At 37.0% G+C, this 25804-nt stretch overlaps 4 protein-coding genes across 5 annotated transcripts; 2 read left to right on the top strand and 2 right to left on the bottom strand.

Moving 5' to 3' along the window:
• On the top strand, window positions 1-2824 carry LOC126771368 (uncharacterized). Its single transcript, XM_050491225.1, has one exon. It carries the CDS (start codon window positions 119-121, stop codon window positions 632-634), a length of 516 nt encoding a protein of 171 aa, XP_050347182.1. The 5' UTR covers window positions 1-118; the 3' UTR covers window positions 635-2824.
• Window positions 2825-3769: 945 nt separating this feature from the next.
• Window positions 3770-6779, bottom strand: LOC126771307 (chitinase-3-like protein 1). Its single transcript, XM_050491131.1, has one exon. The coding sequence runs from the start codon at window positions 6502-6504 to the stop codon at window positions 5137-5139; it is 1368 nt and encodes a 455-aa protein (XP_050347088.1). The 5' UTR covers window positions 6505-6779; the 3' UTR covers window positions 3770-5136.
• Window positions 6780-7291: 512 nt separating this feature from the next.
• LOC126771240 (blastoderm-specific protein 25D) lies at window positions 7292-10810 on the top strand. The gene is made up of 5 exons (XM_050491017.1): window positions 7292-8757; window positions 9042-9341; window positions 9434-9786; window positions 9885-10185; window positions 10286-10810. The coding sequence occupies exons 1-5, from the start codon at window positions 7396-7398 to the stop codon at window positions 10484-10486; spliced, it is 2517 nt and encodes an 838-aa protein (XP_050346974.1). The 5' UTR covers window positions 7292-7395; the 3' UTR covers window positions 10487-10810.
• A 4982-nt stretch (window positions 10811-15792) lies between these two features.
• LOC126771275 (lysine-specific demethylase 6B) lies at window positions 15793-25605 on the bottom strand. 2 transcript variants are annotated; one of them, XM_050491072.1, is made up of 10 exons: window positions 25082-25605; window positions 24622-24791; window positions 22150-22268; window positions 18615-18832; window positions 17955-18084; window positions 17389-17517; window positions 17138-17244; window positions 16711-16971; window positions 16454-16610; window positions 15793-16381 (listed from the first exon to the last, which is right to left on the bottom strand). In XM_050491072.1, exons 1-10 carry the CDS (start codon window positions 25322-25324, stop codon window positions 16254-16256), a joined length of 1662 nt encoding a protein of 553 aa, XP_050347029.1. In that variant the 5' UTR covers window positions 25325-25605; the 3' UTR covers window positions 15793-16253. The 2 variants fall into 2 exon arrangements, with proteins under 2 accessions (XP_050347029.1, XP_050347028.1); XM_050491071.1 differs by having other exon boundaries at window positions 18615-18835.
• Between the last annotated feature and the right edge of the window lie 199 nt (window positions 25606-25804).

Genomic DNA, 25804 nt, shown 5'->3' on the forward strand with positions numbered 1-25804 from the left:
TCAATGACGTCACACAGGCGACATTCTCATTCTCATTATTTTTATTTCGCAATTTCCAGAATATCCTTATATATTTTTCGTATTTAGATTTAAATAAGTTTTTATTAAAGACAGTGAAATGGACAATCAATACTATTATAAGTTAATGGCCAGTTATCTGTCAAAACGAAACTGTGATGAGTCTTTTATGAGGTATTTTTTTGGCAAAAATGCAACAAAGAAAACGCCCGAAGAGCTGGAACGGGCAGATGAAAGAAAACGTAGGTTACAACGAGAAAGATCTCGAAGATATCGTGCTCTAAAGAACGCAAGGCGACAACATGAAGGCGTCCGAGACAATGCGGACAACGAGCCAGCGCGTAGTAAGTCCCGAGGAGTATCCATTGACGAGGAATTTAGCGACGGTGACGAACCTCCGACGCTTTGTAATTTTACCTACGATGACAAATGGCGGGAACCTGTCTCCTCCGACTGCGCATCCGATGATAATTCGGCGCATAGTGCAGCTGAATTAAAAGAGGCAGCACTCTCAGGAAATATATCCCTTAATTTAAAAGAGTTCCTTAGCTCTCCTAACATGGAGCTAGACTACCCTACAGTGCACAGTCTTATGTTCCACTGGTTACAAACGTAGCACTACTTTTGGCACCATCCATATCAGCCGTGACAAAATTTCGGCCCATATCATTCTTCTTGGATACAATGCAAGTTCTGGCAGTCCCATATTAATAAAAATTAAAAAAATAGTCTTAACTAGATTACTATAAAAATTGAGATCATAGTCGACACATATCGAGGGTTGCTGCTTCTGTACAATAATGTAACACATCAGTTAAGGAAACCGTCCGCCAGTAGTTTAAAGAATATTTTATGTAATTTAATTGTTTAATGTTACAGGCTTTTGTGATTTCTTGTAAAGTATTGAATGCTATTAACATAAAATTCTTTTATATGATAAAATGATTTAGGTCATAGAAACCTGATCAAAAACAAATGAATGGCTAGATATACAGTCACCTCTTAATAACTCAATATTTTATAGTTCATAGTAAATTGGATATATTGTATACCATTGTTGTGTTAAATAGAATATAATATGTATCTTGCCGAGTCACCAGAAAACTTATTTGTTACAAATGATATAATTTACTGAACTTTTAGCACCCAGTGCAAAATAAAAAAATGAAAATATTGCTTATAATATTAATGAGCTCTTGTCACAAAGCTCCATATTTTGAGCTTACTATGTTTTAGAAATTAAGCTCTTCACTCGACACTAGTTGATAATATTCCACTAGACAATAAGTTGTTGTTAAGTTGCCATATCCTAATGTTTAGATACTCAATTATATTACATATTATATATGCATATAGAGAAGCATAGATTATATATACCTATAGTTTGTGATACAATGAATTTACATTTTGTGCGAAATCTACAATATTAGCCATGTTAAGATTTAGTGTTAAGAAGATAAGATAAAGGCAACTTCAACTTCCGGACTGCTTGCATCACTGATGTGCTGCATGCATAACTCGTCTCACTGCCTGTTTAAATTATTAGTACATTCCTTGTTTTTAAACATTGTATTGTTATCATATTCAAAATTAGTTTTTAGCAATGAAATGTATTTCTTTGGAATATATACCAAGTTATTTAAATTAGTTGATATATTATGTGACTATTTTGGAGAGTAAGATTCTGTTGCATTTAATTAATAATACTCAAATACTTTGCTCTCTTACATTGGTGATACTGAAAATACAAGGCTTAAAATGTTTAATTTTATAAATATTATTATAGATATTAGTTCCATTGGCATTTATGAAATACTCTAATAGTAATCAACAACTTTGTAATTATAGTGATGTGTATGAAATGCACGGAATTATGACTGATATTAATATCTTGTGTGAGATTTTATTGGAAGGATATTCATTGTAATAGTACCTTATGATGTTAAATAGTATATATAAATTATAGTTTTTTACCAATAGCTACTTATTCCATATTAAAATTTATCATAAAAACTGCTTAAATTAGAATCATTCTTTGAAATATTTTTATTCCATAAATTATATAATCAATTGCAATTTTTTTTTCCTTCCATTATAATTTGCCTTCAAACGAGAATGTAATAATAGTGTGAGTGCCTGTTTGTAGGTATACATCTGCCATATGAGTTAGGGTAGAATTAGTTATAAGACTTTTAAGTACTGAATAACAATGTAGTTGGCGCTATTAGTTGTAATATAAGATCCTCGATTATTCAGACATTTCTGGTGCTTTATTAAAACCGTAGTAGTGAGTTAGTGAAGTATACTATTTTTCTGGAGCAAATATAGACGACACATACAAGATATGAGTTTGTGACACAAGTTTTTTAGTTTCAGATTCTGCTCTAATCACTAATTGGTTTTTTGTTTCCAGTAACAAGAAATGTATACTACAGTTTTAAGGTATTTATATTTGTGTAACAAAATATATGACAATATTTTAATTTAGTCGATACCATATAAATATTGATAAATTATGCAACATTAATAATAAACATTGGTAATACAGTACGCAAAGAAAGATGATTTTTAACAGAAAATTTATAGCTAGTTTACTGCTTAATTTTGACTCAAAATAACAATTAGTTTTATATTTGTCATTTTTATATTTTTTTGTTAATAAATCGACAATGTTAAATAATCTCGTTTAGATCTGCTCATAGCCAGCGATGCCTTCAATGAATGTCATTGTATTTCGCATACTTATTTAGATATTATGTAGGTAGGTACTGTAAAGTAGTGCCATATTAAAGAGCTTCCTATTTTTAAATAATCTTTTATTGTATATTGCCTTAAACTGCAACCCGACCCAGAATTTACGAATTAAAAAACTATTGTGCAATTCTATTGCCGAACTAAAATATCTGGTAGACAAATTGTCTGTACAAAATGTTTTATACAAATATATTTAAGTATTAAATTATCAATAATATGTCCTTTGTTTCTTATAATTATATAATCTCTAGGTACCTCAATACAAATTATATAAGACATTTATGGACGAATAGGGTTAATCAATATTTACTTTGGAATTTATTGTATACTAGCTTTGCACGGGTAGATAAGAAGAAAAATCTATTTTGGATAGGGTTTGTTTACAATCCGTTCTTAGTGAGCGTCTACGTCGGGGAAGGAGTAACTGTGATAAAAATTCCAAGTGAATTGGGCGCATAGTTTAGATCTCGTGATGAGTGATGTTTCACTTATATATGTAGTCGCTAATATGTTGTTTTGATACTAGGTAACCTTTAATTTTTCAGGTCTATTTAAAGTTTAAAAGCACATTACTTTTAAATTACTAAATATAATCATCATTAAAACCGTGAACACGGACACAGAAATATAATTCTTGCCTTTTTGTTACTATGCTCTAATGATTCATATTATACTGTATAATTATACATATCCGATATAGGCATGCTACTTACTAAAAATGTTGCCGTCGACATTTTTTGAAAACCCGCTTCGTCTATCATCCCACGGAGACTTGTGGTCAATGTTAAATATTCAATGTCACCTACCCACATTGGAAATGTAGTCAATAACGATTTATTTACTTAATCTATTAGCACACATGTGCTTATGCGCCGATGCTCTTCATTTGTATGTTCATAGTACATGTTATAATGAAAAAAATAACGCTAAATTTCTAGTATCGTTTATTAAAAATAAAACTTTACTTAGTTTGTGATGTAAAATAAAAATAATAATAATGATAATAAATAATTTATTAAAATAACAATATTTATACAGTAATACTTGCCTAAATATATTCACAGCCGATAATAATGAAACAGCCACTTAAAACAAATCCAGAATAAACTGATACAAGATTTTGAAATTAGGCTGAATATATAAACAACGAAATTTAACCCAAGTAAAAACAAAGTAGTCACTGCTCGTAGACGTGGAATGTCTTCTCTCGTTTTAAGGTTTGGAGCTTATGCTATTAAGCTGCTCCAGCGCGGGTTGGTGGATTCCCATCTAACAGAATTTCATCCGATACAACGTAGGTTTCCTTATGGAAACCGTAAGGAATACGGTGTTTTCATTTACCGCTGAACACGAGATTTACTAAGACAAATTAGGCACATGAACACTCAGTGAGGCTTGTCAGGTTTGAACTCACAACCATCGGTTAAGAACCGCATGCTCAGATAGAGACTAGATTAGTCTTCAAAGTAGTAGACAAAATTTTTGTACACCTAATGTAACATGTAAATGTTAATACTGTTCATTATTTTATAAACGTTTGTAGAGAAATATCTATATAATATTACGTAATATGAATATTAAACCTACGAAAAACACAATTTCCAAAACGCTGGTGGTATCTAGTTTACTTAGCCTACTTATAATAACCATAACATTAGTTACAACTAAACACATATTTTGATGGCTCAACGATAAACTTTATACGACTTCGAATTCATGAATTATGTCTAATCCGTTCCCAATAGTCTTAATACAAACAAGTTTATACAAACTCGAATGTTTTCGCTAGTTATTTATTTTTAATAAATGTTATAAAGAAAATAAATTATTAACTAAAATTAAATTGCAGTATGCATTATGTACCTTGAAGTGTGATAAAAGTATATAATAAATACAGGGTTTGTAGAGTGACGGCAGTTTATTACCGTTTCAAATGGAATAACTGTCAATATTGTATTTTATAATTAGCTAATTAAAGCAACGTACTCAACTTGGCAGACATTACCACTTGGATATGCGTTCGGTCGAGTGGAAACCCCCACTTGCGGGCATTGAAGCGGTTTCTTATATTTTTTTCTAATTGTAAAAGTACGGAATGCGTGCCGTATGCGGTTCGGCGCGGGTGAGCCTTGGAGCGCAGAGCTCTGAGTCGCGTCGCCGCGGCCGCGAGAGCCCGAAGCGCGTGGGCGCCGTCGACGCCCGCGCCGCGATGACCGTCATCAAGAGTGCCTTACACTTCATACTGTCTCGTTGATTTTTGCTATCATGAAATCTTGTACAATGTATAAAATTACTTATGTGGCTCGAAAGAAAAAGGTAAATATCATGATTAATTAATTATTGCAAATCATCCACAATTCTTTTTTACAATTGCTCCTTCAATGTTGGGTTTTGATTAAGAGTATTCCTAACAGTAGTAGCGAGGGGAAACTTTACACTTCCTGATAACTTATCACATTTTCCATCATAATCATCAGCATTTAATGAATATATCATGGCACCTCTCAATTTGTTTTCTGTGATATATTTTGCTTTTGCTACAACACTATCGGCATTCTCATAAGATACCCATTCTGATTTTTTATGTAAATATGGTACCTTGGCCTCTGTTTCTTCATTTATAACAATATCATGAAATTTGCTCAAAAACATACATATGTCGGGGTAATTAACAAATCCTAAATTTCCAAGTGTACCAAAGCCAGAAGCAGGGCTGCCAACTTTAGCATTATTAGCATTTACTAATGCAAATGAGTGGCCATAAGTAGGTATTCCAACAACAATTTTACTTGGATCCAATCCCTTGTCTTTGTACATTTGTACCGTGTAGTTAATATTGAGTGTAGCCAAATACAGTTGCTCCTCTGGTCTAGCATAAAGTGGGGAATTGAGCCCCGTAAAAGGAGTAAACTTTGTGTAAGTGTGAAAGTCATATGTCATTATGTTTGCATAGTCCACATACATGTTGATTTGATCCACATCATAAGCTACATCAACAATGATCTGAGGAGCGGCCACAGCAACGGTAAGCAAATAGTTTCTTTTCTCTCTAATGTACTCTGTCCTGATTTCCCTTAACAGTTGGGAAAAGTGTTGTCGTTGCCTTTTTCTTAAATTGTTTTGATATCCCTTCACTGCTGGAAATTCCCAATCTAAATCAATCCCATCTAGTGAATGATTTCTCAATATACTTTTAATAGATTTGATAAAAACTTTTCGAGAAGCATGGTTTATAACCATATTAGAAAAACCATCATTATTACCCGCACCTCCTACTGACAACAGAACTTTTAAGTTAGGATTGTATGTTTTCAACTTGACAATATCTGGTAAAACATCTAGTTGGGAATCTTCAAGATAAATTTTGTTGTTTCTTATCTGTGCAAATGCTATATTTATATGTGTGCAGAGGTGAGGGTGAATATTGGATGGTGTTAGCTGAGTAACATTTGTTGGGTTTGGTGTGTTATAGTAACATGAGACTACATTACCCTCATTTTCAAAAATTGAACTACTTCTGTTTTCGATTATCTTCCAAAACGATAACTGTTTGCCTGCCTGGCTGCTTAAAATACAGACTAGTAAAACAGCAAAAGATAATCCCAGTATAAAAATCAGCCAAAGAATAATTTTGTCGCATTTTCCACTTCTTGACCTTCTGACCGTGTTTGGAGTAATGTTTCTCTGAATAGGAACTATACATTTTCCTGTTTTGGCCTTTTTAAAAACCATAACGCAAGCCTGTGTTTGTTATTTCTATTTAACTCTTCATATATTCTTACGCGATTTTGATGGAACAAAAACGAGTGCCTACAATCCTGAGTTTATGTTAATCACTAACACAATATTTAACTCTTCTTTATTAAAATTAACAATTATTTACGCACAGATTATATTAGATTGTGTTATGTAAATATTTACACAAATCACTGTTTATAGGTTTAAGAAAATCTAAACAATAGATCAAACACCAACGTCAAAAGCGAAAAATTAAAGTAAACAAGTACAAGGTCACAACACAACAGTCATTTTATATTCCGTTCCAGTCATAAGTGTATTAGAAATATCAGATCTTAAACATGTTTGGTTTCAATTGTTTTGACAAATTGTTTTAGTCATTTTTAAATAATATAAAAACAAATGTAGTAAAAATTTGTATTTCTTATATAATTCAGTTAATAATGACATATAGTAATAACAGCAAACTGCAGAAGATGAAAATAATAATTACTACATCCAATGAAATAATCATTGGGTGCATTAATTATAATTTTGTTAAATAATGAATATACTTCTTAATTACTTAAATATAGTTTCTTTTGTCTTAGCAAGCTACTTACCATTATTAATAATTGAAAATGTTAATATTTTAAAGTAATATGCACATTTTTAAATCATAGTTATTTTAATTTAATTTTTTATAATTTATTTAGTCTTTCATATGATACAGAACGAATTCTTTAAATGCATATATTATCCACAGACCACAAGCTGTCATTTTGACGTAGATCTTTTTATTTGACAATTACGGTTTCATACTAAATCATGTCGTTTGTAGATTTTTTTTATTAAATTGCAACATGTGATCGCTTGTACGTAAATATTCGATATAATGAGCTTTAAATGGTTTATATCTTAAGAAAAATATTCCGAGATATGGCTAGCGTGTCCATGAATCCCTACGAAGAACAGCTGTATACTGTGTTTAAAACCTTCGACGTAGATAACGAGGAAGCCTTAGACAGATCATCAGTACTTCAGCTTTGTGACACGTTGCAGCTAGAAGACCGTGGCGCAGCCCTCGTCGATACGCTTTTCGAAAGGCAGAGCGACCGCGTCACGTTCGCACAATTCCGCAACGGACTTCTCTCTGTGCTTGGCAGTGAAACTGTATCGCATCCTGAACATTCTAAGAGTAAGGAGTGTAACAGTGTCGTACAGCCCAATGCCTCTTCATCGCCTCATAGCGACGACGACTCTTCGGGTAGAGAAGTAGCGCCTAAATTTATATTCGGTTCTAAGAAGTACGGACGTCGGTCACGACCTCAACGTACAGCTTCTGAAGAATCTCCACGCCATCGTGTCGCATCTGAATCGAGGCTTGATTGTGCAAGATCACGACAACGCATGAGGTGCAAACGTAGTGCCTCTGCGATGGAGAGTCGTGATGACTCTGCAGTTGATGATGATAGTGCAGATTTAGATCACGACCGACGGGTAAATCGCGACCGAGCACTTGCACTTTGCCGAGGGCTTCACATGCATGGGGTTGATCATTGTCTCGTTGACCGTATATTTGAAGCTTCAGCAGCAGAGGAGATAACAGTAGGGGAATTTTTCGATCAACTTAATTCTTCTCTTACTACCTCAATCGCCGCTTCGCTCGACGGAATAACAACAAATGATAATCCAACTTTTAAAACGGATGTAGTTTCAAGTGACACAGTTGTGGAGGCTTGGGAACGTGCTGGAGTTGAGAGACCAAAACGTTTACTTATTGAATTAGGTTTTACAACCAGTGCGCTTCGCCCGTTTGAACTTGAACGAGTTCTAGACGAGGAATTACGGGCATTAGCTACACCTACCGATGCTGCAACCGATGCTCGCTCTCTGCTGCTCCTTGCTGCACATGCACTCACGCGTATGCGTTTGGATTCAGCTTGGAGGCTCCTGGACGTTGCCCGAGCTGAACGTGATAAACTTCGCGATGACCTCGCTGAAGCTAATGGAAGAGCAAGAATGTTAGCTCAAGATGTCGATGAGAATCACGCACGGATAGAAGCTGAACTGAAAGCAAGTCTACGGCAGGTGGAAGCGCGCCACGCTGAGGCTGTCCGAGTTGCGGCTGCTGAAACTGCCGCTGAGAGAGACCGTGCTGCCGCAGCTCATATAGCCCTTGAGGAAGAGGCAAATCGTCGTGCAGAAACAGAAGCAAAGATGCGAGCTGAAATAGCATGCCTTCGTGAACGTATTGATGAAGTTCAGGTATGTAGCAAAACATAAAAAAATGTATATAAAAAAACCACTACAACACCTCTTTATAATTTTTAGACTTTAAATTATATCACAAATATTACTATTTTATCACAAACCTGTATTAATTCATGCAATAATTTTCGTTGTATTTCAATTTTTATTTGAAATGCAATGAAGTTTTAATAAAGGTATTATGTTAAATATATGAAAAATAACTTATTACTTTAATCTGTTTGATTTTTTTACATAAATATATATTAAATAGTCAATACATTTTACTTTTACCCATATAGGAACGTCTGAGAGCAGCCGAGGCGCGTGCAATACAAGCTGAGCGCGAACAGGCCAAGTCACAGGAAGTGGCACGTGAAGCTGAAGAACGGGGGATGAGACTCGTTGAGCGGGAACGTGAAGCCGCCGGCGAACTGAACGCCCGACTGCACGATCTCCGCGCCGAAAACCAACGACTGCGCGACCGCAACGACGAGTTGTGTTCCGCGCTCGAAGCCAGCGCGCGGTGCGCGGCCGTAGACGCGCACATCGCGCCCTCGTGGAGCGACGAGGTGGCCATGAACGTACCGGCTAAATTCGAGGTTTTTATTTTAGAATTTACTTACAATGATTACGTTTAATCAATGATTACGTAATTTTTTTTAATTAATTTCCACCAATTGGCATTTTGCAGGATTGTAATCTTTCGCTACTACCGACTGAAAGTAAATCGATAGATTCCAGAGAGATATTTGCGAAATTTAAAGTTCTATTAAAAACTATTGAGAACCTGCCGACGAACATTCAAGACGGTTGTCCGCTATGTAGATCTGTGAGTGAAACAATTTCAACTATGCAAAGAATTGTGCAGGAACAGAGTGAAGAAATATTAAGGACGTCGTCGAACGTCTGCTGCAAGACCGATGTTGCCTTACAGACTGAGTCCAATGTAAATAATGCCGAAGATATAGAATCACTAAAAAAAGACCTAACAGACATGAAACAAAAATATGAGACCGAAAAGCAGAACTCGTCCACTGTGATAAAGTAATCTATCTTTAAGTTATAGCTTATTTTAAATCAATCAGTATGATTGTCCTGGTGTGTAGATGTCATTTAGCTATCACGAATGTGTATATTTACAGGGAATTGGAATCGAGCTTAGAACAGATGAAAGTAGAGTATGACAAGTGCGAGGATTACTGGACGTGCAAGCTGGAGGACGAGCGCGAGGCGTTCGCCGAGGAGCAGCGCGCCGGCGACGAGCGCCTCGCCGACCTCGTCAGCAAGATCGCTGACTACGAGCGGCAGTTCGCGCCCGTCGCCGCCCACCCACATGCGTTGCCCACCATCGACGAGAAGGGTAGTCTCGAGCTGCAGTTCACTGATCTCGAGGAGGAGTTCGCCAAGTATAGAAAAGAGAAAGAAATTGAAATAACTAACAAGGTATATTTATTGAGTTCAAATGTTGAAAAATAATGTCCAATCTCCTCAAAACTGTCACAAATTTAAAAATAATATTCAATTATTTGTCAAATCCTACTAGGTGGAAGAAATAAAACGATTAAAGGCGAAAATGGAAGAGTTGGAGCGACGACAGCCGCCTGCCGACGGCGCGAGTCGCGGCGAGAGACGCGCGCGCGAGCCGCCGCCCGAGCGCCCGCTCGTCCTGCACTGCGCGGACTCGCACGACCTCGCGGTACGTACAGCTTCCATTTTAACTCTAAGGATTCCAGTAGGCGAGTGATAGATTTTGCTGTCAGTTTTAATACAGTCTTTACTATCATTGACGAATAACCGTGTGTTGAATATACGAAGATTTAATGAAAATGACTGATGTTTCTATGTTTTTGATCATAAATAATAATTTTTGAGAGAATTAATCTACTGATTGATTTCGTCCACGGTGATCATTCTCAAGTTTCTCAAGTCGTAAGTTTGGGCGCAAACACAGGTTCACTCTCATAATCCGATGGGCCTTCAAATTTGACAAGTCGGAAGTGTGTACACTCCCGGGCCTGGGAAAGCTTTTCTGGGCGCGTCTTTGACCGTCGATTAATCGGAAGGAGGGAAAGCCGGTCCAACCCCGGCAGTCCCTCGTAGCCGTGACGTGTGCGCAGTCGTGCGCGCGCTGGCGGGCGGGCGCGGCGGCGGGCGCGCGCGAGTCGGGCGCGCTGCGGGCGCGCGCGGCCCGCGCCGAGCGCGCGGCGCAGCGCCTGCACGCGCGCCTGGCCGCCGCCGACCTGCTCGTCAAGGACCTGTACATCGAGAACTGCCGCCTGGCGCACTTGCCGCGCCTGCCCTGACGGCGCCGCCCGCAGCTCCGCCCGCCGCCGGCGACGGTCGCGCTCCGCCCGCGACGGACGTTCGCCCGGAACGGATCGGAGTTATCTTTTCTGACGACGTCGAGCGGTATCCTCGCCGTCGTTCAGTCGTTCATTTGTTTCATATTTTTATATGTTTGATTTAGCGACGAAATTATGTATCCGTTTTGCGAATTTATGTAAACAAAATTTCTCGACACTACACACGACGTAGGTTAATACTGATGTTATACCCGGTTGCGAATATATTGCAAAAAAAGTAAATGTTCTAAATACGTTTATATAATGTTCAGTATACACACCAATAATATATTCATTATTATCTGTATTCTATTGAACGCGTTTCTGGGGAATACGGGCTGAATCGAGGCAGTGCAGAGATGCAAGTGACTTTATTGTGAATTTACTACACACATACACAATAATTGCCTGCATCCATTCGATTTTATTCTCGATATTCGGGTTCCGGGTAAATATCATGTAGTAAAAGGTAAGTCTAAATTGAATGCGGGTTCGATAGTTGTATACCTGCGTATACAAGTCTGATTGCAGTCTGTTTCAATAGTTGTGCACCTTCACACATTCACACGTAACTCGTCTCGACGCTGAACGCGTTTTCGTAAATCGATATGTAAACAAATAAACATTCGTCGAGTAATATTAACGTAGTTATTAGATCGTAACATTTGTATGAACGATTAGATAAACGCGTACGTTCGGTCCAATATTAAAATGTATTTAGTAAAAGTAAATGTATCACTAAAAAAAAATATTTAATAGTTTTAGGCTCACAGGAAATTCTGACGATGGAATAGTTTCGCAGTCTATAAACGTGTTAACACTATTCATTGAAGCCCTTTGCCTCGAACCAAAGAGACAATAGAAGTGGCATGCCTAAAATTAAAAAAAATTGTATATTGAATTTATATGTGCTTATTATACTTTTGTTACTTGAAATTATAAATAATATATATTTTGTACATTCAAAATACTTTACGTTTCGACAATAGATGCCATTTCTAGTGTTCTCAATGTCGTGAGCATCCAATATGTCGAACAGTATTTTTGTCAACATATTTTGGATATAATCCGTAAACATAATAAGTGCCTTTTATTGATATATAACACATACATATGTACATTAATTAAATATATTGTTAAAGTATATAAGATAAAGTTGTTTGCAAGAAAGAACTGTTGCTCTAAATCGTTATATATTATTTTTTTGTGTGTATTCTAAAGTGAGGGTGAGTCTCGTGTTCCCTTTACACTGTTACATATAAATGTCTAACATAATGAACTGATGCATTATTTTGTGATATCGTACCTGGATTTTTTTTCATATAAAAACAAAAAAAAAACTTAAATCAAATTTACTACTCTTATATAATAATCATTAAAACTAAAATGTTTTAAGTTTGTTTTATTATTGTTATTATGTAGATTCACAAGATACGTTATTATATTGTATAGATATACAAGTACTCTATAGTCTATTCCAACGACAAGAGGAGTAATGACAAATAAACTTTAAAAGCGAATTGATGCGATATGATTGGTCGAGATTTTTAATCTATGATATTCTCTATGGACTCAAGAAAAAATACCGTTTTGAATGTTGTAATTAGAACTATGGAGATTAAATTATAGTGTTGTATTATAAATATTATAAATTAATCAAGAATATGTATTTGTTTAATTTTGTATTGCATAATACAGCAGAGCTTTTAGCAAATCGCATGGAATATGAAAATCTATGGTTTGTTTATCTTTACTCCTATGATTGGTATAGATTGTGTGTACCAATACAGTACTATGGCCTGTAGGATTATCACTAGCGAATTGCTTCCACATAGCCTTCTACTATTTAGCTTTCGTTTACATATCAGTAAGTACTTGTAGCTAGGTAATTGTAAGATTATAGTGCTGAAGATTCGCTGCCCTCAGTGTAATAATACGTTAGAAAAGGATGCAACATATGACGTGCTTTGTTGCTCTAATAATTTAAGAAACGTAATTGAAACGTTAAACGCTCTGAAGAACTATGCGATAACCATACAAAACACCTACTTATAATTTATTATGAAAAAAATATCCGACCAAAATAACCTATTAATAAACGGCGCCCCCTAGCGTCATAACGTCATATTACAGCGGGCATCGAGTCTTTAATACTACAGTAGTAACTTGGTGATAAATAGAAAATTCAGTTGATTGCTCCTATGTTTTAGTTCGAGGTTAATACACGCTCATATTTAATATGTATTTAACGATACCTATGTAACTAGTCGACGGTATGTTATTATAGTGAAGCCCTATTTCTTGTGATGTTTTTTTTTTATTTCTATTACAATTTGTATTTATTAGCCGTAAGAAAATTTGTATAACGTGAATTATCGATTCCAAATGTCTTATTATCTAGGTTCGATTGTGATTTAAAATGTAAAATTGTTTATAAGTATCGAAACAACAAAATCGATTCGAGCTCCGAATAGCAGCTTCGTTATAAACCGATCAATGTTAAATGAAAATATTGTTAAATTCTTCTGAATTGTACGATTCGTTTTTTCTTTAACCCCGAAATAAAGTTCCTTGTATTATTTGAATTGATCTATAGCTAGTTTTTGAATAAATCTAGCTGAATTGTCAATTTTTTTACTCTTACGTAATATAACAATTGTATATTAAATCGGCCTAAGTTGCTACCTATGAAATAGGTACGTCATAGTTTTTAAGTTGAAGTGATCACGTGTTGTGAAGCGTACACTGGATGTACGCTTGTTTATAACTATTATTTGTTAATGAGAAATGGATAGAATCGTCTCGCATTGATGATGTACACGATCGTAATTTACTTAGGAAAAGGGATTTTACTTAATACGTAATAAAATAAAATATATCAATGTCACTTTAGCTAAAGTTTTACCAAATAACTAGTGACGTATTTCTCGAACTTCACCTTTTGTATTGTTGATTTCTAGTGAATCTTATATTAAGATTGGTCCAAATTAATTATTTACGAATTTAATTAATACGGATACAGCCAGCAATATCGTACGTACTAAAAACACAGTAATTACTAACCAAATTCGAGTTGCATTTATATTTATAGCTTTTCGCATATCGCACTTTTCTCATAGCCTAGATCGAAATTCAACTACAGTAATTATTGATAATTTAAGGAAAATATGTATGAATTTGCATATATTAAACATTTTTTTTATTGGTAACGCAATGAGCAAAAAAAAAAAAAAATAGATAAGTGTAAAAAAATAGAGAAGAAATAGGCACTGAACTGTTTTGTCTTTGCCAATTTATATAGACAAAACAAAAAGCTGAAACTTAATTTCTCAATTTCAGTTTAATTTATAACTTTTATTTATGCTCATATATTGTAATGTAGTAATAAGCTTGAAATTTTAATTCTTACGATTTATCCTATAAAAAAAATCGATTACTTTAACGGTTTGGAGTTTGAAATGGTTTGTTTAGTCGTGAGAGTATTTATTATTATTGCTTTTACATACATATGTATATTAATATATACATTTATATGCAGAGATGATTTTATCCATATCTCCAACAAATGTAAGACATTGACCGTCACATAGCTGATAACAATGATATATAACTAATTACTCTGTTAATAAACTATTAAAATATATTAAGAAGAAGGAATTAATTGACTTAAGAACTCTTTATAAATTTCGTTGACTTCACCTTTCGGATGTGATTTATTATTCCGTGGACAATGTTATGTTTGCTCGTAGTTGTGCGGTTTTGTATTTAGCGATTAAGTTAAATTTGGTATTCAAAGTGTATCATTCTATTTAACAAGCCGTGTACGCTAATAGTCAAATACACTCGATTTTCAATTGAAAACATTCCTGGTGGTTTGTTGAAATAATTGATTTTTGAACGTTTTGTACGAGTTTTTTTAGTCTGTCATCGATTAAATTTCTTTCGACAATTCACCCGATGACTTCTGATCGTCTCGGATCTGACGCGTGTGGATAATGTATATCCATCGAATTAATAAAATGTTGATTGATTTATTTGACTGACTTTTATTTTATACCTTATCTGTAGATGTTGATGATGTGCTTAGGGGAATTTACCAGTTCTTGAAAATGGTACCTCTAAGCTTAAAGTAAGGTTTAATAATCTGATTTATTACTGAGCGCTCATTGGTATAATGGCCTTGTGGTAAGAACGCGTGAATCTTAACCGATGATCGTGGGTTCAAACCCGGGCAAGCACCACTGAATTTTCATGTGCTTAATTTGTGTTTATAATTCATCTCGTGCTTAACGGTGAAGGAAAACATCGTGAGGAAACCTGCATGTGTCTAATTTCATTGAAATTCTGCCACATGTGTATTCTACCAACCCGCATTGGAGTACTGTACTGCTCATTGGTCGCCTATTACGTCATGGCTTGTCATCGACCAATGACTATTCAGATTAAAGTCAAATTTGACTTTGATCATTTTAGGAACGAGCTTTAATAAAGAAAAAAAGACTTCACATTAAAACCATTCACTGATAATAATATTTTATTTTTTCAAAATAATAATATATTCTGACTGTACAAACAATATTATTTTACTCCGTTACAGTTAAATTAACAGATACAGTTACACAGTAATAATTATACTTACAATACACAATATTCTACACATAATCACGCCTACCATGTGAAAAAATAAAACATTGAAGCATGTTTAAAATTGTATTAGGGTTGGTAAGAAATAATTATGTGTTAGTATAAAATGTTAATTATTCCTAAACGCAAAATCATATACAAATTAAACAATAAAAGTTTAACAGGAAATAAAGCTAAGTTTTCACATAACGGAGGTATTTTATATATAGTAATTTTGTTATTGATCGGCTGGATGGCCCACTAGACAGTTCATACTATTACAAATAATTTTTAAGTTTAATCTATCTATCTTTACATGCGGTCGAAGTATCTACGAGTGCGCCGCCGAGTGCCGACTATTAGCGCTGATTTTTTGAATTGAACAAGATTTTCTCGCGGCAAAACCCTCGCTTCTCATTTCCGCCGCTGCCCGTCGTCGGGAGTCGGCTTGCCGCCCCCCCTCGCGGTGATAGAATCTTCAAAAGCGCACGCGCTACTGTGAAATAAAACATTTCAGTGCAGCACGGCTCCCTCCCCCCGCGCGCGCTAGAGGTACATGCCGTTGACGAGGTAGTCGGCGTCGAGCGCGAGGCGCGGGTGCGCGCGGCGCCGGCGGCGGGCGGCGCGCGCGCGGCACGCCAGCATGCCGCCCAGCGCCGCCGTCATCAGCGAGCCTGCAGGGCGGGGCGTTACGTAAGGTGATGCGATCGGAGACTGGGCCAATAGGTGCTTCATCTGAATCTCACCGAGTACGAGCAGAAATACTGCAGCCGGAGGGTGCTCGCTGAGGCCGTCGTGCTCGTCGAGCGGCCAGCGCTCGCGCGCCTCGAGCGCTGCGACTGCGGCGTCGTGCGGTACTGCGCCGGCATGTGCGCCCTTGTCGGCCTTACTCGACTCCGGCGGCTGCGATCGTACAAAATTTGTTATTTATGTCATAATTAAAAATGTAACTCTCATTCCAATATGTCGCTTTGCATTCTATACTTAAAAAAATAAGGCTTACATTATCTTTTAAAACCTTTTTCTTGGTGGTATTCTCGGCACTGGGTGGCTTCTTCTCCTCTCTGAGGTCGATACTGTCGTCGACGAGCGGAACGACAGGTGGTCGTGGCGGAGGGGGAGGCTCCGTTTGGAAATCGATGGGCTGGTTTTGGTTTATTAGATCAAAACCTTTTTTGGGGCTGTCGCGAAGGGTCTGCCGCTGGCTTGAATATATCATCGGCATTTCTGGCATCGTCTTCGGAGGCAAGTACACTGGAATCTCCTGAAACAAAAGAATCACGTTGATTCTATTCATATAATACAAGGTGTTACAAATCATCTCAAAATTAGAAGGCGCGGCCTAAAGTGTCTTGCGAGACACATTGGCAACTTTTTAATTTGTGGCTGCCACTGAGAATCTCATGTCAGAAAAAGAAACTAATTCTGACCGGTTCTGGTCGTGGCGGTACAGGCCAGGCACGGCGCGGTTCTGTGTCAGGCCAGTCGAGACGTCCGTATGCACCCCAGCCGCGGTCTCCTTCCATGCCGTCTACACCTACGCAGTACAGGCTAAATTCTATATACACAGCTAAATAGGTATGGAAATTGTATTGAAAGCAGTTTTATGCATTTTTTATTATAAAGTGTCATACGGTCAAAAATGGAAACAGAACGGGACCAGAATTTGAAAAATGCTCACCGGTCTGCGGCGCTTGCCAGGCGCGGCGTGGCCAGGGCGCGTTAGGCGCAGGAGGCTCGAATGCGTTCTCCTGCAGCAGCCCGCCTTTATGGCTGAAAATATGCGACCCTCCCATGCTACTGGCGCTTCCTGTTTTGCCAAATAATATTAATACGGAAGTAAAAATAGACTGCTTATGTAATATTATTCTATTTTATAAGATATTAGAATTAGGTAATGTATTCCAATCCACATGACTTGGTCAAAGTGAAATAATCTCATGTCGTATCTACGTTTTGACACGTATTTACGACTTACCGAGGAGACTAGGACCCCAGGATTTTAGGAAGATGGCGGGTGCTCAGTGGATGCGACTAGCACAGGACCGGGAGAACTGGCGCGCCTGTGAGGAGGCCTATGTCCAGCAGTGGATTAATGTGGGCTGAATATGATGATTCCAATCCAGTTCACATTTTTCTTATATTCCGTTCGTATAGATACGTTTTTCAAATTATTTTCTTGTTCATCGACTGTTGTATAGGTACTATGTATATATAATATTTTCTGCATATATACTTTAACCATACCTGAATTGTACCGGTGTTGTGGTTGCGCCTGCGTGAGACGGTGCGGCCAGATGTCGGGCCCTTCAACCATCGCATCGTTGTTGTTCACCACTGCACTTCTACCGTCTTCAGCGCTGTCTAGTACTTGAACCTATACACAGACACAAGTGGTGAGAATGAGAAAATGATACTTTAATTTTCATGACAAGAGATTATAACTCCTCAGAATTTACTCAATATCATGCGATATTATTGAGCTTCTATGGAGAATTTTATGAAGCTATAATGCCTCTATGAACAGGTTTGCGAATTAAGGCTTCATAAAATTCTGCATAAAAGCTCAATAATATCGCGGAATAATTCGCAAAGTATGAGAGTATTTTATCCGCAAAGAGGCAGTAAAATATATATTTCAATTAACTTCTTAAGAAGAAATGAGTTTCAAACTAAATGATACGCGGGACGTTAAATTGCACTTCGTTTACATTTTTCTAAAAATAACATTCAACTCTTCATTCAATCTAATTAATTTGTTTTTAAGACTTGATGTATTGTTTATTTGATACATCTTTCTTAAACACCGAACGTCATATCATGTCGAGGGCCAAAAGGTTACCATCGGCAGTGCAAAGACAATATCTTGTAAGACAGATGGTGAAAGGAATGTAATTTGACATTAACCTGTGTGAGTGGGAGAGAAGGTACCGGCGGGCGAGTAGCGAGGCTGGCTCGTGGGGGCGGCGGCGCGGGCGGCGCGGCGGGCGCGGGGGAGGCGGGGCAGCCCAGCTCGGGCGCCTCGTCGCTGCCGTCCGCGCACTGCGGGACGCCGTCGCACGCGTTGTACACCGCGATACACTCGCCGCCGCGACGGCATTCGAACTGGTATCGGCTGCAACGCCCTGCTTCACACATCACCATGCCCTAATGAGAATCATTCACTCGTTCATGCCCTCGACTCTTCATCGCTAGTTATTGATTTCTAATGCAAGAGCAAGGAAAATAGGGTTGTGTTTATGGACAGAAGTTTCCTTTCAGCCGAAACTTGGCACAGTATTATATTTTGAAGGTTTTATACAGAGGCTTTTGTATAGTCTCCCAAAAACCCGTTATACGAATGCATCTCTGAGACATACCATGCTAACAATAGATAGATATTTAATAATTAAAGAGATAGTAGTTGTGCACTAACTTATAAAACATAACTTTAGCCATTTCATTGTATATTTTGTTAATTTGCTGAGTACGCGTCCAGACATAGCAGAGGATTGGTGTAAGGCTCTCGAGTCTAGAGTGAGGTCGAAGTACAGAATTAATAAAATAATTGTATATGTTCCTTTACCCGATGTTGTATCATAAGAATTAGGTAATGTTCTGAGAGACCTATCGGTGTCATGAGTGAGCCCGCTGCTCGATCTCTATTAACATTATATATAATTTTGTGTTTGTGAAAAAAGACTATTTCATCATGAAACCGGTATTTATTAAAGTAAAAAAAATTATAACATGATTGTTAATGTAAAAAAAATTTATATAATTCCAGCATTCGTAAATCTCATATTCAGTTTTGTACTAAGCCGGAGCTAAAAAAATTGTGGCTCTTTTAGAAAGTACAAATGTCACATTGTTTACTAAATTCCTAACCCACGCGTTGTAAATGAAGATTGTTCCTATAGATAACTGGAAACTAAAGTGAGAGCATTTATATGAGCTGAACAGCAAGAAATCGATAATAGACAGATAAAGGCACTTGTGATTATTGCATAAAAAATAGAAGACAAAATTTGGTTTTCATTTGAGCGATAGTTTATGATTGTTTGTTTAAAGACAAGGTACACGTTGTAACAGTAACAGTAACAGCCTGTTAATGTCCCACTGCTGGGCTAAGGCCTCCTCTCCCTTTTAAGAAGAAGATTTGGAGCTTATTCCACCACGCTGCTCTAATGCGGGTTGGTAGAATACACACGTGGCATAATTTCAATGAAGGTTTCCTCACGATGTTTTCCTTCACAGTCAAGCATGAGATGAATTATAATCACAAATTAAGCACATGAAAATTCAATGGTGCTTGCCCGGGTTTGAACCCACGATCGTCGGTTAAAATTCACCACTAGGCTATCTCGGCTTATAGTACACGTTGCGTATAATCAAAACTTCACCGTAATTGTTGTCAAGAGTGAGTCAACACAGGTCGAGAGCGGAGTGCACTGACACCGCGAATCGCTCCACTTGACTCATCTCCACCGGTACCTCATCGTGAACTCATTCATTGTACTGCGCTGTTCACGCGGGCACCGATGACTTGTAAACTTGTTCGTTAATTATTACCTCGGTAAGTTCGGTAACAGTTTTGTTGTCGCTTTATAAACTCTTATATTGTTTATTGAACATAAATCTGTACTCATGGTCTAGCGTTAAGTTATATAACAGGAAAGTAGAAGATTTTTCTTTCATAAATTTACTTATTTGGATATCACAAAAAACTACGAATTTACAATTCCTTAAGGTTACGGTTGTCTCGACCCAGAAGTAGCAATAAGAAACGCTAAAGAAACTGCCAATAAAATTCAATCTTCGTTTGTATAATATCCATCAATAACCATTAATTACCTGCCCTGTTCTATCATGTTATGTCTAGGGGTTAGCTTGCATCAGTTTGTAAGTACGAGCCTTGACATATTATTTTTAGGACTATTTCTTTATTCTTGTGGCTACCTTATAAAGCAGATACTGGAATCCTGGCTGAAAAATCAGCTCGGGTCGGCGAATACAACGTTATGTAATTTTTTTGTTACGAAATTTCAGTAGCAGTTCGGAGTTTGAAGTTGGCAGTGACATTTTCGGGCTTCAAATAAAGTCTTTGCTCTGCGTCTGTTTTCTCTTAGGATGTATTGGATTGCCGACCGTCAGACGTGACATATAATATACCAGCCAAGGTATTCCCTCATAATATTAGGTCCTTACATATGAAATTAGCGTTTTGTACGAGAGGTATAAAGTCATTTTTTTTTTTTGTAAAATATATTTTATTAATCAAAGTATGCTCCGTTGTTATCTTTGCACTTTTGCCATCTCATAGGTAGTTCATTGATCTCTTTACTAAAAAAATACCATGGGGGCGAGAATCAATAAACTCTTTGAAGGCGGTTTGGACTGCCGCATCGGAGTTGATTTTTTTTCCTTGTAAGAAGTTGCCCAAATTCTGGAAAAAATCCGGGGAAGGTCCGGGGAGTACGGTGGATGTCGCAGACGTTCCAATTGTAGCTCATCTAACTTAGTGGTTGTTTGTTGTGCAGTGTGTGGTCTTGCGTTGTCGTGAAGCAGTAGTGGCCTTGAGCGATTGAACAATCTCGGTTGTTTAGCAGCTAGTTCTTCTTTCATGGTTTGCAGTTGCTGATAATAGATATCTGTCGTAATCGTTTGGCCAGATTTTAGAAAGCTGTCCACCGGCGCTAGTCCACCAAACACTCACAAGTAACTTTTTAACGTCGAAATCAAAAACGTACCGTGCTCTCTTTTGCGACACCAGCGCCGTACACATCATTAATCCTTCGAGCTGTTTCTGCAGCACTGGTGCCACGGTAGAACTCGTATACGTAAATATACCGATATTTCTTTGTTCAGCAGTGGGACATCTACAGTAACAGTACAGTAACAGCCTGTGGATGTCCCACTGCTGGGCTAAGGCCTTCTCACCCTTTTTCGAGGAGAAGATTTTGGAGCTTATAGTGGGAAGCATTTATTTTTATTAGGTAACAGTAATGTCAATTCACGCGTTCTAACAACTAAGACATCTCGGCTTGTGATCATCTTAACCGATGATCGTGGGTTCAAACCCGGGCAAGCACCACTGAATTTTCATGTGCTTAATTCATCTCGTGCTTGAAGGAAAACATCGTAAGGAAACCTGCATGTGTCTGATTTAATTGCTATTCTGCCACATGTGTATTCTACCAACCCGCATTGGAACAGCGTGGTGGATAAGCACCAAATCTTCCCCTCAAAAGGGAGAGGAGCCCTTAGCGCAGCAGTGAGATATTAACAGGCTGTTACTGTATTGTCAATATGTAATCTGTGAGTGTAATTGTTAAAAATGAGAATAAATTAAATCTAAACAAATCACTCAGTGTACTCCTGTGAAACGTGAAGTATGTTTAAATACAAAGTTGTGGCTTGTGCCTATTGAAGCGATGAGCTAGTATCATAATAAAAGACTTACTCGGTAAAGGCTGTGGTGGGGGCGGCTCTTGGGGCTGTTGTGGAGGCTCTGGGGGCAGGCGTGGTGGTTCTGTACTGCGCGTGGTCTGTGTCGTGCTTGTTGTAGTGGTCGTTGGATGTCTGAAATAGATATATATTAGATAAATAGATATATTAATTTAGATTATACTAATAAGAATAAACTTTGTATTAACAACGCTAGACAGTAAAACAGAATACTAGATAAACGTATACAGTGGCTACAATTCTTAAACCTCAGTGCCTTCAGGTGTACCACAAGTTTCACATCTTAGCCCGATCCTTTTTAAATGTGTTTATTAACGACGTAACTAAATGTTTTTCTTCTTCTAAATATTTCTTATACGCAGATGGCCTAAAAATAATGAAGCCCATCTATAACAATACAGATGTAACTGATTTACAGGAAGATAAAGATAGATTTACCAACTGGTGTAGTATAAATAAATTGTCACTCAATATCAAAAAGTGAGTTGAGTGTCACTACGTCCAGTTTACTCGAAATTAAACACATAAACCAAACAAATATTTCATAGATTCTATCCAGATTGAACAATTAAATAACGTACGCGATCTTGGAATTATACTAGAATCTAAACTACGATATGATGTGCATATCTTGAATAGTGTTTCAAAAGGATTTAAATTGTTAGGATTCGTCTTAAGAAATGCCAAAGATTTTAAGAAGCCGTCCACCAAAATTACATTATTTAACACGCTTGTCCGTCCTATCCTTGAATACAACAGCATAATCTGGAACCCACATTATAATGTATACATTAAAAGATGCTTTCTAGCATCCAAAAACGTTTTCTCTACCACCTGTCATACAATGAATATAACATTAAAAGTATTCCTACGTACTGCGATAGGCTTCAGCACTATAAGATGACCTCCCTAAACTCCAGAAAAAAAATAACTGCTGACACTATGCTGCTTTGCCAAGGATCTGCAGGCTATATAATGCGCTTTCTATATTTTATATAATTGTTTCTTAATACATAATGTTTTGTTTTTTTTTTTGTTTAAAAGTTTTATTTTTAAGTTTAATTATTACTCGTTATTTTTAATTTTAATTTTTGTAGCTATTTTTATATAACACTTAACTCACATTTGCACAATTTCGTCTTAGTTTAACCATTGTTTACCTTTTTTATAGTTCCTAAGTTTTATTGAGTTCCACTGTAACATTTAGCTTATAATTTTTTTAATTTCTGTTTGGTCATTATTTATGTGTTTGTTATGGTCACCTTTAATTGAAGGAGCACACATATTTTAAAATATTATTCCATGATGTAATGTACTCGTAAGTGTGTATCCTTTGTTGGAGATCCTTAATAAATAAATAAATACTTTGACTGTGAAATTATTTTAACATGGCATACTTTAAGGACTTTATTAAGTCATTATTATTTTGATTGACCACGTTGACCGACCACGACCACATTGATTGATTACGTCGTAGCTTAGTTTATATGATAATTTACTGAATTTACCCTTTTTTGAGACAGAATATAATTATTTATAAATTTGCATTATATCGTAATTCCTGAAAGATTATCACCAAGTAAAGTAGTACAACGCGCTTGTATGGCAGTAACTATAGTGTATAAAAGAAACAGCTTGTAGCCATAGCATATCCAAAGACCTCTGACGATATAACCATATATTTGTCTTAGATGTCAGAATTCAGAACTCGTGGAGAAGAAAATGAAACATATAATGACGAGCCGGTTGGCGTGGTTGGTGGATGCTTGCCTTTCACGCCGAAGGTTGTGGGTTCGATTCCCACCCAGGACAGATATTTGTGTGCATGAACATGTCTGTCTGAGTCTGAGTCTGGGTGTAATTATCTATATAAGTATGTATTTACAAAAGAAAAATAGTATATGTAGTATATCAGTTGTCTGGTTTCCATAGTACAAGCTCTGTACAAGCTTAATTTGGGATCAGATGGCCGTGTGTGAAAAATATCCCAGTATATTATTATTATATAAATAGTTATGGCCAAATTTTCACTGTATACCTATTTGTTTGTAATTCTATATAAGAATAAATGTGCTCACGGCTTTGTCCGCATAGAATTTTGAAATACAGCCTTACTGAAATCTTATTATTAAACCAAATATAGCCTGTGTCCCTTCTGGATGAAGTAATTTTCTATTGGCGAATGGATTACTAGAATCGGTTCAGAATTTATCGATTACAAACACAACTATTTCCTCTTAATAATATAAGCATATATATAGATTATATCCATTATAATTGAGAAGAATTAAAAATGAAAAAAGTGTAAACTTCATTTTTTTAAAAATTGTCATATTTTTTATTATTATTTTGCAAAGAAGGAATCAATTATTAGTAGTTGGAAATCTGTTACTTTTTTCTCATGACTTGCATAAGAATACTCTATTCGATGTATGCTACAATGTTTATATTCATTAAAACAAAAAACCTGAGGCTAGCGAGCTCTCGTTCGTGGTGCTCGAGGCGCTCCTGGTCCTGCAATTCAGCCAGGCGGCGACTCAGCGCCAGCACGCCACTGCTGAAGTTGCCATGAGCCGTGAATTTGCAACGGAAGTCCTCTGGCGGTCCACAGTTAAATAGATAGCAACTGCCCGGGCTCTGCGAACCGATAAATAAACGAACTACAACATTTATAATTTTATCCCTCTATATATATTTACCATAATTCACATGTTACCACTTTCAATCGCAATAACCAATACTATATGACACAATATTCTCTTGTACTCGCTTTATGACGCATGATATTTCATGTTATTGTACTTGTACCTGTGTATGACGTGTAAGTATGTCACGAGTAGGTATTCTATCTAAATACTACTACAAACTATTAATATTGCCCTTTTGCGGTACTCAAAAATGTAATTAGATTGGATATTTGTAATAACCTTTTCTTCAAAGACGAACACGTCACAGGCGTCAGTTTCACAGCAGAGCCGCAGGCATTCCCGGCGCGCGCCCACGTCCAACTCGGAGAGGTAACGCGCGCCCATCTCGCGGGACTCCTCTGTGCGGATGATCTTGTCCCGCTGAACATCGAATCGTGCCGCACATGCCGCCGGATCCAGCTCGTGCGCGTCCACCGCCAATGCCGCTGCCGTCAGCAACGTCCACAATACCTCCGCATACATTGCCCGCAGCCACGAATCTCGTTCACTTCACGAAACGCTCGTGTTCGCAAGCGTGATAATGCATCTGAATAACTTGATTTGGAACGTTTTCCTAGAATATAACAGATAACATGTCTGGCACACGACGGGTGCGATCGATATTGGCGCGCATGCGCTGTGCTGAGCTTGCAGTAAAAAGACACTCGACACAAGAACAGACGAGAGAGCGTACTTTTCTGTTTCCATGTAACGGTTGGGTCGAGGGGAATAGGCAACATAATATCAATAACACGCATCTGCAATATGTTACCCAAAGTTCAAATGTTTTAAAGGCTTATTGCCCTCAATTTAATATTGTTAAATTGTTGAGGAGTTGAACTTTTGAACAATTGTAGCCATTAAGAAATTAGTTTATTAGAATTTCGTCATTCTTATAATAAATAATAACAACTAAAACTAACAACTTTTTCTTACTGGATAAAGTTTTTTGTCATAAAATAA

The sequence above is a fragment of the Nymphalis io genome, chromosome 10 (genome assembly GCF_905147045.1).
Source record: "Nymphalis io chromosome 10, ilAglIoxx1.1, whole genome shotgun sequence".
Lineage (NCBI taxonomy): Eukaryota > Metazoa > Arthropoda > Insecta > Lepidoptera > Nymphalidae > Nymphalis > Nymphalis io.

Excerpts from the sequence above, each read along its gene's own strand:
- LOC126771307 (XM_050491131.1), bottom strand. The coding sequence starts at position 6,504 with ATGGTTTTTAAAAAGGCCAAAACAGGAAAATGTATAGTTCCTATTCAG.
- LOC126771368 (XM_050491225.1), top strand. The coding sequence starts at position 119 with ATGGACAATCAATACTATTATAAGTTAATGGCCAGTTATCTGTCAAAA.
- LOC126771240 (XM_050491017.1), top strand. The coding sequence starts at position 7,396 with ATGGTTTATATCTTAAGAAAAATATTCCGAGATATGGCTAGCGTGTCC. Across the intron at positions 8,758-9,041 it reads AACGTATTGATGAAGTTCAG|GAACGTCTGAGAGCAGCCGA; the intron begins GTATGTAGCAAA and ends TTACCCATATAG. Across the intron at positions 9,787-9,884 it reads AACTCGTCCACTGTGATAAA|GGAATTGGAATCGAGCTTAG; the intron begins GTAATCTATCTT and ends GTATATTTACAG.
- LOC126771275 (XM_050491071.1), bottom strand. The coding sequence starts at position 25,324 with ATGTATGCGGAGGTATTGTGGACGTTGCTGACGGCAGCGGCATTGGCG. Across the intron at positions 18,836-22,149 it reads CCCACCACAGCCTTTACCGA|CAGGGCGTTGCAGCCGATAC; the intron begins GTAAGTCTTTTA and ends TGATGTGTGAAG. Across the intron at positions 17,518-17,954 it reads ACAACACCGGTACAATTCAG|GAAGCGCCAGTAGCATGGGA; the intron begins GTATGGTTAAAG and ends TTGGCAAAACAG.